The 18376-nt window shown below is 32.9% G+C and overlaps 2 protein-coding genes across 3 annotated transcripts; one reads left to right on the top strand and one right to left on the bottom strand.

Annotated features, from left to right (window-relative positions):
- Nucleotides 1-2285: 2285 nt before the first annotated feature.
- On the top strand, nt 2286-3895 carry LOC115883512 (putative nuclease HARBI1). 2 transcript variants are annotated; one of them, XM_030901881.1, is made up of 5 exons: nt 2286-2735; nt 2787-2983; nt 3037-3184; nt 3235-3379; nt 3437-3895. In XM_030901881.1, exons 1-5 carry the CDS (start codon nt 2508-2510, stop codon nt 3865-3867), a joined length of 1149 nt encoding a protein of 382 aa, XP_030757741.1. In that variant the 5' UTR covers nt 2286-2507; the 3' UTR covers nt 3868-3895. The 2 variants fall into 2 exon arrangements, with proteins under 2 accessions (XP_030757741.1, XP_030757740.1); XM_030901880.1 differs by having other exon boundaries at nt 2286-2983.
- A 32-nt stretch (nt 3896-3927) lies between these two features.
- Nucleotides 3928-5084, bottom strand: LOC115883513. The gene is made up of 2 exons (XM_030901883.1): nt 4909-5084; nt 3928-4600 (listed from the first exon to the last, which is right to left on the bottom strand). The coding sequence occupies exons 1-2, from the start codon at nt 4945-4947 to the stop codon at nt 3959-3961; spliced, it is 681 nt and encodes a 226-aa protein (XP_030757743.1). The 5' UTR covers nt 4948-5084; the 3' UTR covers nt 3928-3958.
- Between the last annotated feature and the right edge of the window lie 13292 nt (nt 5085-18376).

The raw sequence follows: 18376 nt of genomic DNA on the forward strand, positions 1-18376 counted from the left end.
AGAATGTCAATTATAAACTGGTATATAGTGCTAATAATAAATTACTACAATTTTCCTTCGCTTGTCCTTGATATAATTACCATGTAGTTTCCGAATAAACCTACTCATCAGCACGAACATATTTGGAGCTTTTGATCTGTGGCTCGGTCCGATCGCTGCCTGTGTTGTCATTCCGTTTTCGTGCTCATCAACGACGACTGTAAACAAATGGCTAGTGTCGCGTGTATCGAAAATTAAAAAGAAAAATGCCGAAAAGACCAGTTAAAGACAAGGACCGGGACAAATACGGTGAAATAATGAGATTAAAAAAGCAATTTAGAGAAATGCAAGAACATTTAAATAAGATTTATGATTCTACTGAATCATCTTCTGAAGTTTTTTCAACATCAGGTAGATTTTTTTATCCTTTTTAGCTTAGTGAAGAGTTGCCAGATAACAAGGAGAAATTTAGGCAGAGATATCGTGCGATATTCCCTGAGAGACAGGAAAACCTATTTATTTAAGAACATTTAAATAAGATTTATGATTCTACTGAATCATCTTCTGAAGTTTTTTCAACATCAGGTAGATTTTTTTATCCTTTTTAGCTTAGTGAAGAGTTGTCAGATAACAAGGAGAAATTTAGGCAGAGATATCGTGCGCTATTCCCTGAGAGACAGGAAAACCTATTTATTTAAGAACATTTAAATAAGATTTATGATTCTACTGAATCATCTTCTGAAGTTTTTTCAACATCAGGTAGATTTTTTTATCCTTTTTAGCTTAGTGAAGAGTTGTCAGATAACAAGGAGAAATTTAGGCAGGGATATCGTGCGATATTCCCTGAGAGACAGGAAAACCTATTTATTTAAAAGTAAACAAATTTTTACTTAAAAAATGTCTATACCTATGTGGCGGATTCATCTCTCCAAAAAAATTCTTTATAAGTATTTCGCCACCGCACTGCAAGAAAATCTACAAAATAAAATAGTTATTTTTTGTAAACACTTATGCGTTAAACCTAAACGGACACTGCTTGTCAGAAGTTTTGTTTACAGTTAGGGTAGGTTAAGTTAGGTGTGGTATACAAATTTGCCTAACAAAGAAAAAAAAAATATTTATTTTAAAAAGTTTTTTCTTTATTCTTTGTATTTTTTTTGCTTCCGACGACGGAAAGAGATAGAGTTTCCGAAACGTTAAGCATTTTTTCTTTGTTAGGCAAATTTGTATAACTGTAAACAAAACTTCTGACAAGCAGTGTCCGTTTAGGTTATTTTATTTTAGTAGATTATTATTATAGTATTAGTATTAGGCTATTTTATTTTAAAGATTTTCTTGCAGTGCAGTGGCGAAATACCCATAAAGAATTTTTTGGAGCCAACCCAAAAAACCAAACCAATCCCACTACACGAGGAGATTTCCCTGGTACTAGGGAAATTATCCTGCAGGTTTATATAAGAAAGGGGTTCCAGGGACAGCAATAGAAATAATGGAGGTATATATAACAAGAGAAACGCTTAAACAGTACACATATTGTTATAAAAAATTCTGGCAATTTTGTGCTGACAGTAATAACATAATAAACATATTTGGATTTTTTATCCGATGCCTTAAAAAAGGTCTTTCATTTTCTGTAGTCAATTCTTATAGATCATCTCTTAATTTGATATTTAGTCCTATAAGTAATAATGATGAAAAAATAATTAATCGTTTTGTGACCAGAGTCTAAATATAAGATTACTTGGGATCCAGACCCTCTATTAAAATACCTAGGTACATTATATCCTCTAGAGACGTTAGATTTAGAATACGCAACTTATAAACTAGTCACTCTTATGGCACTGACATCAGCCAGCAAAGCTCAGACTCTTTCTCTAATTAAAGTTCAAAACATTAATATATCGGTAGACAGAGTTGAGATTAAAATATCAGATAAGGTAAAAACATCCGCTCCAGGCCGATTCCAACCACTATTAGTTTTTCCGTTTTTAAGAGTAAACATGAACTTTGCGTTGCGTCCACCATTGCGACCTACATTAAAAGAACGAAACCAATACGCAATACCGAAGAAAAACTAATTCTTACCCATAAAAAACCACATCGTTCATCATCTTCTCAGACATTAAGTGGGTGGATTAAAAATACTTTAAACTTGGCGTAGATACGTCCATTTTTTCAGCCCATAGTGTACTTCACGCTACAACTTCGGCTGTGATAAAGCAGGCGTAAATATAGAGATAATTAAAAATACAGCAGGTTGGACTCCTGCCTCGAACACCTTCTTTAGTTTTTATAATAGACCTGGGGGGCAATTTTTGACCATTCGTTTCCTTGCATATTGTTCGCAACTTTTCGATCAACACTAAAATCCAATTTTTAAGTGTTCGCATTTTTGCGTATTAGCAAATTTCCCTGCGTTGTCTTGCGAGCGGATCGACAGCATCGTGTAAGTATATGTTTTTTAAGTGCGCATAGTAGATTTGATAGTTCCAAGTTTGTAGTTGGGTTTAGGTGTAAAAATAATAGTAATGGATGACTTAATGAACGTTTTGGCCATTCGAAACCTAGAAAATGCAGAATTGCAATACCGCCGTAATGTTTTGCGCAATCCGGGGAATGCGTTCATAGAACTGAGTGAAAGGCAATTTATTAAAATATTTCGGTTATCTAAAGATTTGTGCCGTTTTTTAATTCAGTTACTTGAGCCGTACATGCGACCACAAAGAAGAGAGACTGATTTGGATGTGCAAAGCCGGGTAACATTTTTCTCTCTTATTGTATATCTATTAAGTAACATTAAATTTCAGATTTTAGCTGCTTTGAAATTTTACGGAAGTGGTTGTTATCAGCCGGATGTTGCTTTAAATAAATACATCGATATGTGCCAAGCCTCGGTTTCTCATTCAATTGATGAAGTTACCAACGCTCTAAACCATCCAGAGATATTCGATCAATGGGTTGAATTTCCAAATAATTTTGAAAAACTCAACAGAATTAGAGAACAGTATGGTTTTGCAATACGGGTATTTATTGCATAATTACGTATTATCATTGTAGATTTTTTCGAATACATAGGTTCCCGGGAGTGATAGGATGTGTAGATTGTACACATGTTGCCATTGTACCACCAAACATCGAGGATCCCGAGTATCCAGAACATATTTACGTTAACCGAAAGCATTATCATTCGATAAATGTCCAATTGGTAATGTTTATGTGTCATTGGTTTACTAACAAGTAACAAATTTGTTTTAGATATGTGACGCAAATCTCAAGATTTTACATGTGAATGCAAAGTACCCAGGAAGCACGAACGATGCTTACATATGGAGTAGATCAAATGTACTACCATTTTTGAGAGACTTACATGCAGCAGGTCACACTGACTACTTCCTTTTGGGTAAGTATTTGTTCATAATAATTTTGTAAATTATTTTTAATAAAAATGTTTTTTTAGGAGATTCTGGATACCCGCTTCGTACATGGTTACTAATCCCCTTTCAAAATGTGGAACCCAATACCATTGAAAGCTCTTATAACGAGAGACATAAACACACACGTGTCAAAATAGAATGTTGTAATGGAGTTTTAAAAGCCAGATTCCGTTGTTTATTAAAGCACAGAGTGCTTCATTATAAACCAAGGAAGGCCTGCGAAATTATTAATGCATGTGTTGTTCTGCACAATATATGCATCGAGTATAATGTACCCTTGCCGCCTGAGGATCCTGATGAAGGCAAGGGCATAGAAGTCGATTTTGGAATCATAAATGATATAATAGAAGACCAAGACCTGCATGTAGCGAGATCAATTAATCCTGAACTAGCTGATGGGCAAAGAGCTAGAATCACAGTTGCAAGAAGTTTTCAAAGACCAAATCAATTATAATTTATTTTTATGTTTCCTATTTTTTAAGTAATGCATTAACAATTTATACAAATAAAGATACTGAAACAAAACTAAATGAAAATTTACTAAATTAATCTAAATTAAGATATCTGGGTAGGTCTGCAAGCATTCCTTGCTTTCCTTCAATAGCTGTAGCGATCCTTTGCAATGAATCTGCTTTCCTTTCTTCAGCCTCGGCCATTCTTCTCAGTATTGCCAGTTTTTCAGCATAATACTCTTGCTTTAAAGTGATCTTCTGTTTTAAATTTGATTCAAAAGTGGTGGCCGCCACTGCTGAGTTTATGAGGTTATCAAGTTTTTTTGGTAATTTGCCTTTTTCATTTTCTTTCTTCTCCGGAAGTTGTTTTTGTGGTTGTAATTCAGATATATTTGCTAAGGGCGACAACAGTTCCCTATCTGTTTCACTCTCTATATCTGTAGATGTTGTATAAGCATTTGTAGTATGGGTCTTCATTTCTTCAAATACATGGTTTTGTGCTTGCTCATTACTGGTGACATTTTTTATACGTTCTTGTTCGTTAACGATAAAATTTGTAACTGTTGACTCTGCGACATCATGCCCCTCGACTGAAACCTTCTTTATTATAGCGAGAACTTCCTCCTCTACACTGGTTAAGGAATCGTCAATTTTCTTGCCACCCCCTGTTCCATTTGCATACATTTGGTTCTTGGCTTGCTTACTTTTCGTGCGACTTCGGAGGTCTTGCCAAGCCTAAAAATATGAATGAATATGTATTACTCTAGAAAAAAAGAAGAATCGATGAGGAGGGGCATTTATCTTATTAGATTTCAGACTTTAGACTATATTTCGTTTATTTGAATTTCCGTAGAACACAACTTTTTCCTTCCTTCTATGCCCACCGCTACTAAATTGCACTAAATTGCTTATCGTTTTCAAGATAAAAAAAAAAACTTTCAAAATACCCCTCATATTTCTCCAATTTTCATGTTTCAAGTCAACTCTGGTATAAGCTGTATCAATAACCGAGAAATTATTTAAAACAGGCAGTAGGTACTTACTTTTCGCCAACTTTTCCAATCTTTCTCGGCTCCCGGCATACTATTTAAAATAGCTGAAATATCCTGCCAGTCCTTTGCTGCATCTTTTGCAGTGTAATGGCTAGTTTGCTTTCCACTAATTAAAAGCGGCCTCTTCTTTACAAATTCTATTAATGTTGCTTTTTGCTTTTCTGTAATATTAGTTCCACGTTTTTTTCCATATTAACCCACTTGACCAACAAACCTCGAGTATCGACAACAAGTAATGAAAAGTAAATAAACAGTAAAAATACGGTTAAACTGGAAAGAATTTAGTTTTTTCACTGTGGTTTGTCGACGTTGCCACAACTCCGGCTCGTAATTTTGCGTACGCTCACGACTATCGCAAATTAAGATGCGAAGATGGCTGAAAAATTGAATTTTTAAAACGCATTCGTTTTCTAACACTCGCAAAGTTGCGCGTTCGCATGCAAACGATCAATTCCAAAAATTGACCCCCTGTAGAAGAACCTCAAGATAAATTTGCCAATGCCCTTATTGAATTGAGTTCTAATAAATCGTAGTGTTCTACTGTTAGTATTATTAAGTATTTTTTTATTATTATTTAGGTGTTACCAATATATCATATTCATTCTATTAGTTATAAATTATTCTTTACAATATATATTCAGTAGTCAGTTATAAACTCAGAGTTTATGTTAATCATTTATTAGTAAATATGTAAAAATATAAAAAATATATTTTCTAAAGTTTTCTAAAGTTCTAAAAATTAAATTTTTTTTTTAATTTTTAGAACTTATATTTCTTACAATAAGTAATTGTTAGAGAAGGGAATATCTTATGGTAATAATTAATTATATCAATATATGGTTAACAAAAATAAAAAATTAAAAGATCAGTATTAACTAGATTTAAAAAACATATGGGTCAGATAAGATATGGTAGACCGGATAAATCTTGCGTTGCTGAACATATTGTTGATAAAGAACATTGTACAGATATTAGTAATTTAAAATTAATTAAACAAGTCTCAAATTACAGGCAATCAGATGCATATGAGAGTGTCAAAATTATTAAATGTAAAGACAGTATGAACAGAGACAATGACCCAATTCCCTCCAATTCTCTGTTCCTACTGCTCTAGTTTTCTGTAATTAATTGTTACGCTCGGTCGGTTTTGACTCGCATGGCTAGTTTTTTGTCTCGCCTACTCGTAGCCCACTGGGCGAGTATATAAACGCTCAAATTGTAGATATTAGTTTAGTTTTAATCATCTGCTGATGGTGCTAACATGGTTAGCGAAACACGCCTGCAGCGCAAAAGTAAAAGTATTTTGGTGTATTGTCGTGATTTAGTGTTTTATTTTGCTATAGAAATTATAAACACTGAAGAAATAAATTTCCTAGAAAGAATGGACATAGACAGAGATGTACCATTCGAGAAAATTAAAGACAATCTATTAAAATCCAATTTAAAAAATATTAATTTAGATCATTCTAACAAAGAAGAAAAAGACACTATAAGAAAATTATTCAATAAACATCGAGATATTTTTTACTCAAAAGAAATTCCTTTAACGTTTACGAATCAAGTGAAGCATAAAATTAATACAACAGACGAAACCCCTATTTTTGTATAATGATATAGAGACCCTGAAATCTATAAATATGAAGTTAAAGATCAAATAAGGAAAACGTCAGACAACGGAATAATAAAAATCGACATCACCATGGTCAAGTCCCATATGGACCGTACCCAAAAAAATGGAGAGTAGTAATAGACTCTAGAAAACTAAACGAAGGCATTAAATGACAAGTGTCTACTATCCAACATAACGGAAATCTTATATAAACTCGGGAAAAGTCAATATTTCACAACTTTATATTTAGCTAGCGACAATCATCAGATAGAAATGCATCAAGACGATATGCCAAAGCCATCTACAGAAAATGGACATTATGAATTCAAGCGAATGCCATTCGGATTTAAAAATGCACCGTCGACTTTCCAGCGACTAATGGATAACATATTCAAAGAACTACAAAATGAGATATGTTTAGTGTACTTAGACGATATAGTATGTTTTTGAACCTCACTACAAGAACACGTGACTAGACTAAAACAAATATTTGAAAAGTTAAAAGAAGCAAATTATAAAAGTACAATTAGATAAGTCAGATTTCTTTAAGAATGAAGCCAACTATTTAGGACACATAATAACACCCCAAGGAGTCAAACCAAACCCAGAAAAATACGAGCAATTAAAAAATTTCCCATCCCCAAAACACCTAAAGAAATAAAAAGTTTTTTAGGATTAGTAAGTTACTAGAGAAAATTCATTCCCAATGTGGCAAGAATAACAAAACCACTAACTTATTGCCTTAAACAGGTAAAAAAATACACGATGAAAATGTCATAAACTCTTTTAAAACATCTATACTGGTTCTATACACTTTATCCTGATTTTACTAAAACATTCACTCTTACAACAGACGCATCAAATTTAATTATCGGAGCAGTAATATTGGATCAGACAAACCAGTGGCGTATGCCTCAAGAACGTTAAACGAATATGAATGTAAATACAGTACTATAGAAAAAGAACCATACTCTGTTTTTACTACTACTTTGGTACTACTTTTTTCTCAGATAAGATTTCGACAGATGATGACAGAAAATAAGCAGATGACGATCCATACCAATCTATTTACTTCACTAAAAAAAGTTTCTAATGTTTTTTAAGTTAACTATGGATTTGTTTATATATAAATCCGTCGTGCGTCGTCTCTTGTTGTTTTTAACCAGTTTTATTGGTTTGTTTCAAAAATGACAGATCATATTTCAATATTATTGGATTGATGCAACGATGAACGATATACGTACGCATATGCGTATGAACCCGACTTAAGATTTTTGAGGCTTGTCAAACTCTTGCCAAATTATAGGTTATAATTTTGTGTCAAATTATGTCAAATACCGATTTCAAATTGCTTTTGCATTTTGGTTTGTGTTATTAGTTATGTGTTTTGTGTTTTTGAAGTTAAGTGGAGGAAAAATCGAGGTAAACTTAACTTGTGACTAACTAATAAACGGAATAAAAAGAAAACCATCTTCAATTTTCCACTGTGGAAATGAACTAGGCGAAGCTAAAATCTTTCGCTTCATTGTCTCATACCATGCATCAGTATGATCTAAATCTATATTCAAAATAGAAATTTGTGGACATACAAAGGAATCATTATCTGAAATATCTGAAGGAGAATCATCGCCAGGTATTCTACTAAGAAAATCAGGAACTACGATATGTAACCTTTACGATGAACTAAATCAAAAGTAAACTGTCTAAGTCTGACAGCCCATCTAGCAAGACGACCAGTAGGATTCTGTAATTTATTAAGCCACAAAAGAGAGTAATGATCTGTACAAACGGTAAAACGTACGCCATCAATCCAAGGACGAAATTTTTCCAAACTAAAAATAACAGCTAAGCATTCTCGCTCAGTTACACTATAATTCCGCTCGGATCTAGTAAGAGATCTGCTAGCATAAGAAATTACACGGTCTTCGTCATTAATTTTTTGTAGAAGAACTCCACCAAGACCGGTGTTAGATGCATCTGTTTCTATAATAAAGGGTTTAGAAAAATCCGGCTGGGACAAAATTGGAGCAGAAACCAGAAGTTGTTTAATTTTCAAAAAAGAATCTTCAGCGGCAGGACTCCACTGAATTCCTTGACCTTTCTTTTTACCTTTTAACAAATCATTAATGGGTGAAACTAATGTCGAAAAATTTCTTATAAAACGACGGTACCAACTACACAAACCTATAAATCGTTTAATTTCAGTCGTCGTGGTAGGGCGAGGAAAGTTTAACATTGCTGAAATTTTTTCTGGATCAGTTCTTAATGAATTAGAGCCAACAATATATCCAAGAAATTTTAAAGATTTCTTGAAAAACTCACACTTCTTTATATTTATAGTTAAGTTAGCATCTTTTAACTTGTCTCTAACTTCAGAAAGCAATTTGGTATGTTCCTCAAAACTGGGTGAACATATGATTATATCATCCAAATAGCAAAAAATGTGTGGTTCATAACGTGGTCCAAAAATAGCATCAACAAGTCTTTGTTGTGTCTGAGCGGCATTGCACAAACCAAATGGCACCGTAGTGAATTGAAATTGACCTCTACCAACTATACTGAAAGCAGTTTTTGGTTTTGAATCCTCTGATAATGGAATTTGCCAGAAACTTTTACGCAAATCTATACTCGAAATATACGTAGCTCCACGAAGAGAGTTTAAAATTCTATCTATATTTGGCATAGGGTAGGAGTCATACTTTGTAACCTGATTTAAAGATCGACCATCGAAACAAAAACGAAATTCACCAGTTGGTTTTTTAACTAAAAGCACTGGGGAACACCACGGACTATTAGAAGGTTCCACAACACCAAGTTTAAGCATATCATTTAATTCCTCATTTAAGATTTTTGACATATAAGGTGACATTAAAAAAGGTTTTTGACGAAATGGTTTGGCATCACCAGTGTCAATTGACATAGTAATTTTATCGGTACGACCAAGACCATGATCACTGTTAATACTGTCAAAAGAGTTAATAAGAAGTTCAGCTGGTTTTCTCTGATTTGGTGTTAAATCATCAAGGGTACACAACATATTTACTGCATGAGTGTTATAGGGAAATGAAGAAAACTTTGGCTGAGATCTAGAGTTGACTTCCCACCAATTCTTCTTAAGATCTTCCATAAGATCAAACCGCAAGATAAAATCACAACCAAAAATAAAACTATGAGGCAATGAAGGTACTACAATAGCACTGATAACTTGACATGAACCATCAACGACTAAAGGTAGATCGACTACACCAACTATTTTCTTTTCAGTATTGTCTGCAGTACTAATTGACAAATGAGTTGGTTCCCTAATATTCAAATTTAGATTCTCAATAACAGGAATACCAGCAGCTCCAATAACTGTAGATGTACTTCCAAAATCTAAAAGACCACAAATTTCAACGCCAAGAATTTCTACTAAAATATAAGGTCTGTTATCAGATACCTTAGGACAAAAAAGAGGAGAAACTTTATGATTGGTAGTGGTGGATCTATAAAAATTTTTAACACATAATAACCACTTTTTCCAATCAGATTCTGAAAATAAATTTCTGGGTTTGAATTTTTTTTGAACTACATGACCAGAAACACGAGTTCGTCCGATTAGTTTTTTGAACATTTTGGACACGCCGGTGATTTAACCCCTAAATTACCACATTTAAAACAAAAAACCCTACGTTTCTGTCGACAATCATGAAACGTATGATTCGGACCAGAACAATTCCAACAAACTAAACGCGAAGCTGTTTCCTTACCTGAATTTTCTACAGATCGGGGCATACTCGAAGTATTTACCATATCAGGGTCAGAAGACGACGACGCTACAGCAGAACAAGGAGACCTAGCAGTAGTATTTTTATTTTTGTTCTGAGCATTTACATTCTTAGATTTTTTACTAAACTGTACGCGACGAGAATCAAACGAGCTAGAATCAGGAGTGGTATTTAATTCAGAAACATTTAAATTTCTAGAATGTTTTTCATTCTGATGTTTAGCATTTTCTAATTTTCTACACAAATTAGACAGTTCAGACACAGATAAAACATCAACTAAAGCTAACTGAGTAATGTATTCAGGAAGTAAATTTTGTCTAATGATTTTTATTTTAGTAACCTCACTAGGGCATTTACTTAATCTACTAAAAAGATTCTCTAAAGTTGCTATAAAAATTAAAATACTTTCATTTTTTCGCTGTTTATAAGATTTAATTTGTGACCAAATATTATCATCATTATCTGGTGGTAAAAAGTCTTTCTTTAATCTTTCTACAAGAGATTTCCAATCTGCGACATGTTGTTTAATACTTCTATACCAAATAAAAGCATTACCAGTAAAAAGTTCTACTGCAGAAGAAAATAAATCTTGTTCACTAACTTTACGTGATTCAGAAAGCTCAGTAACAGTTTCTAAAAATGAAAATAAATCTTGAGGATTACCATTAAATTTAATAGGCCAGTCTGACACTGGACAAGGTTTAGCAACATAAGTAACAATAGGAGGCGGTACATTAATAACTGGTCCTGAAGGAACAGAACTAACGTTTAAAGTTTCATTAATGTCTGAAGTTTTGACAAGCAGGTCAGCTTCAAGTTGATAACAACTAGTATAAACATCAGTTTGAATAGTTTCTGCATCAGCACGATTTTCATCTAAAATTATTCTCTTGATTCTACCAGCCAAATGCGCAAGACGAGATCTTATAACTTTGAACATTGAATCATTTACTCCACCCTCAAATTCAGAAATTGACAAGGAAATTGAATCTAAAGTTGCTTTAATTTCTGAAATTTCTTGATCAAAAGAAACAGGATAATCTTCCATATTAACTAAACAAAAAGGGTTATTTACTTCTCTACTTAAAAGACCTGACAAAATTTTACGTTTACTGTCAACATTTTTAGATGTTTTAATACCCCTAATAAGAAGTTCGTAATCTAATTCTACTTGTCGTAAATGATTAACTTTAAAAGATTCTTTCTCCATTGTAATTCAGCTATATGAAATACTAAAGACTAAATGATTCAGAAAAACTTACTAATTTTAACAAAAAGCTGTTATGATTCGGCGCAAACTATCAGAAAGAAAATATGTTCAATGTCAAAACCAAAAAAGATTCAAGTATTCGAAACAAATTCCAAAATTTTATGAAATACTAACAGTGCTACCCTGTATACTGAAATTATGTCCACTCTGTATATTCAAAATATAACCATACCTGTATATTTAAATCAAAATCGAAACGTCAATAAAAAATGTAGTCAGAAATACGTATTAAGTTATTTATCTGGGTTTTAAATAGATAAACAAACACCCTCAAGAATTTATAAAACAAAAAAATTGCTGTTGAACTGAAATTATTAGAATTTAATTACAGAAATAATGAAAATAAAATTTCAAAACTATAGTCTTTGCCTTATAGAAAATTTATCTGAGCCTAACAAAAATTATTTTACAAAGTCTACCAAATAAGTGAAGCAAATTAAATTAAATTGAGCCAATTAAACTAAGTCGAGCCAATTAAACCAAGTAAAGCCCCACGTGACAGGGCGTCATATTCTTTATTCTTCTATTTGTGTGACGACTTTTTCTGTCATCACTCAAACAGAAAGAAAAAGGTATCCGTTGCTCAGGGTTAGAGGAGAGCTGGGTTCGTAGGTAAGGCTTGTGACCTGTGGTGACTTAATAATGTTGTTAAATAATAAAATAAAAGTAATAATGTATAGGCTGCAAAGATTCTAAAATTGATGTTAAGTATTCAAATAGTAATGGTCAAAGACAGTAAAAGGGCGCCACTTACTTTGGGTATGAAAAGGTAAAGTAAGAAACCAGTAAGAAAATTTGATCATGAAATAGCTAAAATAAAATAATCAACAGCAATAAGGGTCTATTATGTTCATCAAGAATAAAATCAGATATAACTATCCTACGTTGAACATTTATTTAAAAACGAACACAATTATCAATCAGTTTAAACCCAGTTTCAATTATCCCAATGAAATCGTTAGTTGCTTTAAGTAAACTCAAATTTAGTTAAAGTTCTCTTCAGTATACTATACTACGTAATATATAAACAGGTGAAATTTATGTAAGTACCAATACGATGATGTTTCGAAACAAATCGTGTACAATAACCTTCAAAAATGAATCCGTGTTAGCGATTCTCACATAAAAGATCATACTGAAGTAAAACGTACCGTTAAGGACAAAGCATGACTTATAATGTTAACTAAAAGGTAAATTTTGACTATAATATATGGAATAAATGACAACAATTCACAGAGATATTCAAAATATTATCTCAAAGTAAAAAAAATTTAGGGAATACCTTGTGTGTTGAACTTAGAACTTATCTGTATTTTTTTTTTAATTTATGACGTAGTGAACAGATAGGCAGGCAGTCTCCAGACTAACGGAAGTGGATGTAGACTCTTCGATAGTAGCAGGAGTCTTCGATATCAGTAGAATAAATGTAGAGTCATAAATACTGTCTCAAAAGTGGTTACTCATATGCCAATTACTTATACGTCAATTTCTTATACGCCAGTTACTCTATATAAAAAAAACTCTCAGAACAGTCACCGAATACCAAAAAAAATAACTTACGGTCTGAAAATCAGCTGTACACATTCCAAAATATAGCCAAACTATATGCTGATCCAAACCAGTAATGCACAATCAAACATTATCAAAATAAATAAAAAACGGGAATAACTGAAATAAAATTTAGTTAGACATGGCGATACAAAATGGTAGATACACTTACTGTGATCTTATTCCAGGAAAAGGCCAAAAAAACACGAACTAGGCTCTGAACAGTATATTCTACAGGATTTCAAATCTCCACCTTTGGATACCCGTGCCTTTACTGTTAGGAAAAGTGTTTCAGAAAGCCCTTTTTCTCTGAGATTCGTCGGACGCTGAACCACGCGTCTTTTTCTGATCTCAATCTCTCGGAAAAAGCCTCCTTCCTCCTTTTCGCAAAACGGAAGTCTTCGAATTGACAGGTCATATGACCAAAGGCAATTAAGTGAACTCTATCGTCTATACTGAATGAAATTTGTTTTTATGGAAAGGAACCGCTACCTGTACTGAATGAAGTTTAACATCTAGCGAATAGATGGCGCCAGCAATATTAAAATTTGGAATTTTATAAAAAGAAAAATAAAACGCTACAAACTGTAAACCCAGAGAACTGTTTATAGTTAATATTCGGCGCCCAGACAGAGAGTTTTATACATAAATAAAGTTACAATCAGTAAAGTTTGTATACCATCTTGCATATTGTACTGAAAACTGAAGTAGCTGTAAAATAACATCACACAATAGGCAAATAATAGATTATAGTACTGCAGAAACAATGTCAAAGGGTACTGGTTTAAAAAAAAAGATTAAAGTTAATTGATCAGCTTTTAAGGTAAAAAATTCAGTAAGTTAGTTGTGTTTTATTTATTACTGTGCAATATGAATGTTTTTTATTTGCTTATGAGTTATGTTGATAAATATAATAATAAATGCAGGAAGTTCCTTGAAGCTTGAAAGTAAGTAAATAGTTCTTTTACATATATTTTTGGTATGTGGTGTTTTGTGTAAAATACATCCTTGTTTGTTTCACATATTATGTTTTGCTTGTACACATACCGTATTTTTTTTAAATTAAATAACTCGATTAGATTTTTTCAGTTTTATAAAGTTTTTTTTACAATATTTTGAAGTAATCACTTGTCATTCAAATTTTAAATATAGGTATTCAATTGTACCAACTTATTTCTTTGTAAAATATACTACTTTGAAATTAAAACTACAGACACATCTATCACTGTCAAGAATTTTGTCGTTGGACAGGCTATACTTGCCACTGTACGCACATTTAAAATATAAACCGTAAATAGACCATTGGTAGTGAATATATAGGGTAACCTCCTCCTCCCGAGGAAAAGGTAACCCCATATATTCAGAGAAGGAGGATATAAAACAACAAGAAACGAAGAGTAGCAATTCATAAATTGAGAGGAGGAAGCTATACGTGAACAAAAGAGAAAGTGGTGGTGGATCTATTGGTATGAACTTTTCGCTTATAGAGATGAGTGAATAAAAACAAAAATATATTAATATCGTTATATTATTAACATTTACAAATATCGATAATATAATAATAACTTATCCCACATCCTTTTATTTCCACTATATTTCATCACAGAATAAGTATTAGTCCACAATGAGTGAGTCAGAAGAAAATAATATACTACCCTTTTCTCAACCGACAAATCAACATCAATCTATACTTATTGTGTTAAACAGGAACTAAAAGTAAAATAAGGAAATGAAACAATTCTTATGTGTAAACTTTCAAACAGAGAAATAAAATAAGAAGTATACGGGTTTGCACTTGCTCAGTGCGCTGAAGTAATATAAGCAAGTAAGATAGCAATTTTAGTATTTACAGTTTTTTTTCTGTCTCCCTGTATTGATACACAAATTATTATTCCTTGGTAATATGTACGTTATATACTATAGTAGTCTAGGCAACGGTCCAAGGTAAGCGACGATAGACGATGCGCGCATGTGGAGGGGTGACCGTCTGGAAAGTTTGTGTTGTTCCATGGCAAGAGTGTAAAATCTATTGACACACACTGCTCATTCACGCCAGTTCGAGGCCGGACGAGATCGGATATCTCGTGAGTAAGAGTCGATTTAGACACTTGCCAAGTCGGTAGGCCATTGACCATGATATAGTCGAGGACCGCGGTTCGGATTCCGCGTAAACAAAGTCGGCCCCGTCCAGATTCGCCCTGGCAGCAAAAAGGAGGCGTTAACTTGAAATCTTTTTATAACCTGTGAACAATATACACATCAAAATACAAGAGAAATTAAGCGACTCTTATGTGCTATTTGCCATAGTCGATTGTTATAAAACTTGTGTATCAAACATATATGTTCACACTTTTTTTGTTTAAACTGTATCCTAACATGGAATGATGTGCATTGTGAAACTGTGATGCGAAAACGACAAATAAATGTCCATTATATTGCTTAATTAATAATGTCAAACTGTTGATATAATAACGGAAAAATTCAATGGGAAAGTTTTTGAAATCGTCAGCTGTACAGTGTACAGTTCTCCAAAAATTTTAACTTCGCCCCGATAGCCTTCATCAATAACACTAGCTGGAATGAAGAAAAAACAAAATAAATAAATAATGAATATTTTAATAGTGGCGAAATTTACCTCCACAAAGAATGGAATAGTGCAAAGCCAAACTTGACCGAGCTTCAATCTTGAAAAAAAATCCTCCAGGAATTTCCACTTGCAGTCCCGTATTTATTAATAATTTTGATTGTGGGGCGATTGTACAATCGAGAGGACTGAATAAATCCAATCCCGCTGATAATGGGGTTGCTCTGGAACGCATCCGATGACACCTTTTTAAACTTTAAAACAGACATCGCGTTAACTCTAACGACGACGACGACCTATTATAACGATTAATACAAGTAAGTGACTAGATCGTACCTACTACCAGTCGTTCGCTAAGAAAAGCAACGTATTGCTACACCTTGAAGTGGTTGGCTGGGCGGGTGCGTTGCGTATGATCACATTCGCCAATTACTTATGCAAACGGTAGTAACGGTAGCCTTTCACTTTTTAATTATCATACGAGACGCAGAAATTAAATGATTTGTGACTTTTAATGGCTGGGCGGGCGCGTTGCGTAAGATTATATTCGATATACGGGGTGAGCAAATAATATTCTTATAATAATATGTTTGCTTTTTTATTATTATTTATGTATATTTTTTGGTGGAATTGGTTAGGCCGCATTGCGCAGGCCCATTGTTTAGGCTTTTTTGGCACAGAATTCCCTGGGGGCAAAAATATTTAAAAAAAAAATAGAAAAAATATAAATTTGGCAACACTGGGCTGGACCAGCCGAAATCCTGGATTATTTTCTTAGAGGTCTTTGCAATCCGAATCTGGATAGTTCAGGAAATGGCCACCATCTTTAACATCTTGGAAATGGCCGCCATCTTTAACCTCTTTCTGAAGCCAGTAAGTTGTCATAGGAGCATCATTGTATTACTACTTAAAACTGCTATATTGGCTTTTTTTGTCCAAATGTACCACTTTCCATAAAGCATAAAATGGTTAAAACATTAAAGTGCCATGAAGATATGGATTTTGATTCCCCTAAACGCTACGTAGTAAAAACGTCGTAATAAACCCAGACACTGAAATTATTAGCTTACAGAAAAAAGATACTGACTTTTTCATTAATTCCAATTCGAGTAATTTTTTTGATCGATTTCACATAAACAAAATTTTTTTAGAGTTAGATGTTGAAAAATGGTCAACTAATAATGATTACTTGGGAGGTTTGAATGTTGTGAATAATCTGCAAGTTGTTAATGACGTAGCTGAAAGAGCAGTTCAGTTGACTTAAGATTATATCAACATTTTGTCTACTAAAGAAGACCAAAAACAGTATTTACTACAAGTTGTACAAGAATACAAGGATACTTACCCCAACGCTACAAAAAGTTGCTTAACAAAGAAACGTGATTGAAAAAAGATAAAAAAAAAACTAATAACACAATCGTAAGAGAAGTAGTAATTCATTGTTTCCGTTATTGTAACTGATAAGCTTGTTTTTTACAGCAATTATAAAAGAGTTTAATGATTTTATCACAGAAAACTTCAATAAAACCTAAATGATTATGATAAAAACGATGAACATAACTTTAATCCCGAATAACTTTTAAAGGAATGCCTTTATGGAGAACACCAAAGTGAACTTTTTTGAGAGCGTAAAATTTTGTTTTAGAATATATCTTTGTCGAAGCTGTAGGTTCGTTTGCTTTGGAGATAAAAAATTAAATGCAAAAGGTCAGAAAATCCCATGTCATTTAAATGGGAAAAGTATCATGATTCCGGCAGGGTTTAAATTAATTAAATTTAATTTAATACAGGCTTAAATTATGTCGTGACTAATTTAGAAACTATATTAATAGATAATATTCATGCAGATTGTTCCGACCACCATGCGCAAATTGTTTCAGGAAATCTGCAGGATATAAATTTTAACTTCGAAGATAGTGATATGATTTCTAAAAACGTCATGTGTGGTACCAATATATAAAATAGGAGAGTTGACCTCAGTAAACAATTACAGACCAATTGCGTTGTTAAATATAATTTCAAAAGTAATGGACAAGGCAGTATCTTACAAAAAAAATACTTTTTTTGGAAAAAATAATATTCCTCCAGAAAAATCCTATATGGGTATTTCGCCGCTGCAAGAAAATCTACAAAATAAAATACTTATTTTTTGTAAATACTGCTGGGCGTTAATCCAACGGAAACTACTTAAAAATAATATTATTGCAAAAAATAGATCAGATAAAGACAATATCACTGCCACTTTGTCCAGGGCTTCGTATCTGGAGAAGTCATATCAACTTTTGAAAGACAATATTACATACATAAACATTAACAAAGATCCCACTAGCATGGTTGAAACTTCATGTAACAAGTCGATAAAAAAACTGCCAGATTGTAAGGTTCTAGATGAAGCTACGGCGAAAGAAATTACAACTTATAATGAAATTTATCCAAAGTATTATGGATCGTCTAAAGTCCATAAGAAAGATCTGCCTTTACGTCCTATTGTCTCATGTAGTGGCTCCTCTACACAGCCACTGGCGAAATATATATCTAGAATCTTGGAACAGTCTTTTGCATCATTTATCAAATTTAGAATCAAAGATACTTTCGAGTTTGCTGAAAAAATCAATAACTTCCAAACCAAATACCTATATAAATATCTATGTTTTGGTATCTTTTGATGTAACTTCACTTTT

Source organism: Sitophilus oryzae, unplaced genomic scaffold (assembly GCF_002938485.1).
Source record: "Sitophilus oryzae breed Bouriz unplaced genomic scaffold, Soryzae_2.0 scaffold_1931_pilon_pilon, whole genome shotgun sequence".
NCBI lineage: Eukaryota > Metazoa > Arthropoda > Insecta > Coleoptera > Curculionidae > Sitophilus > Sitophilus oryzae.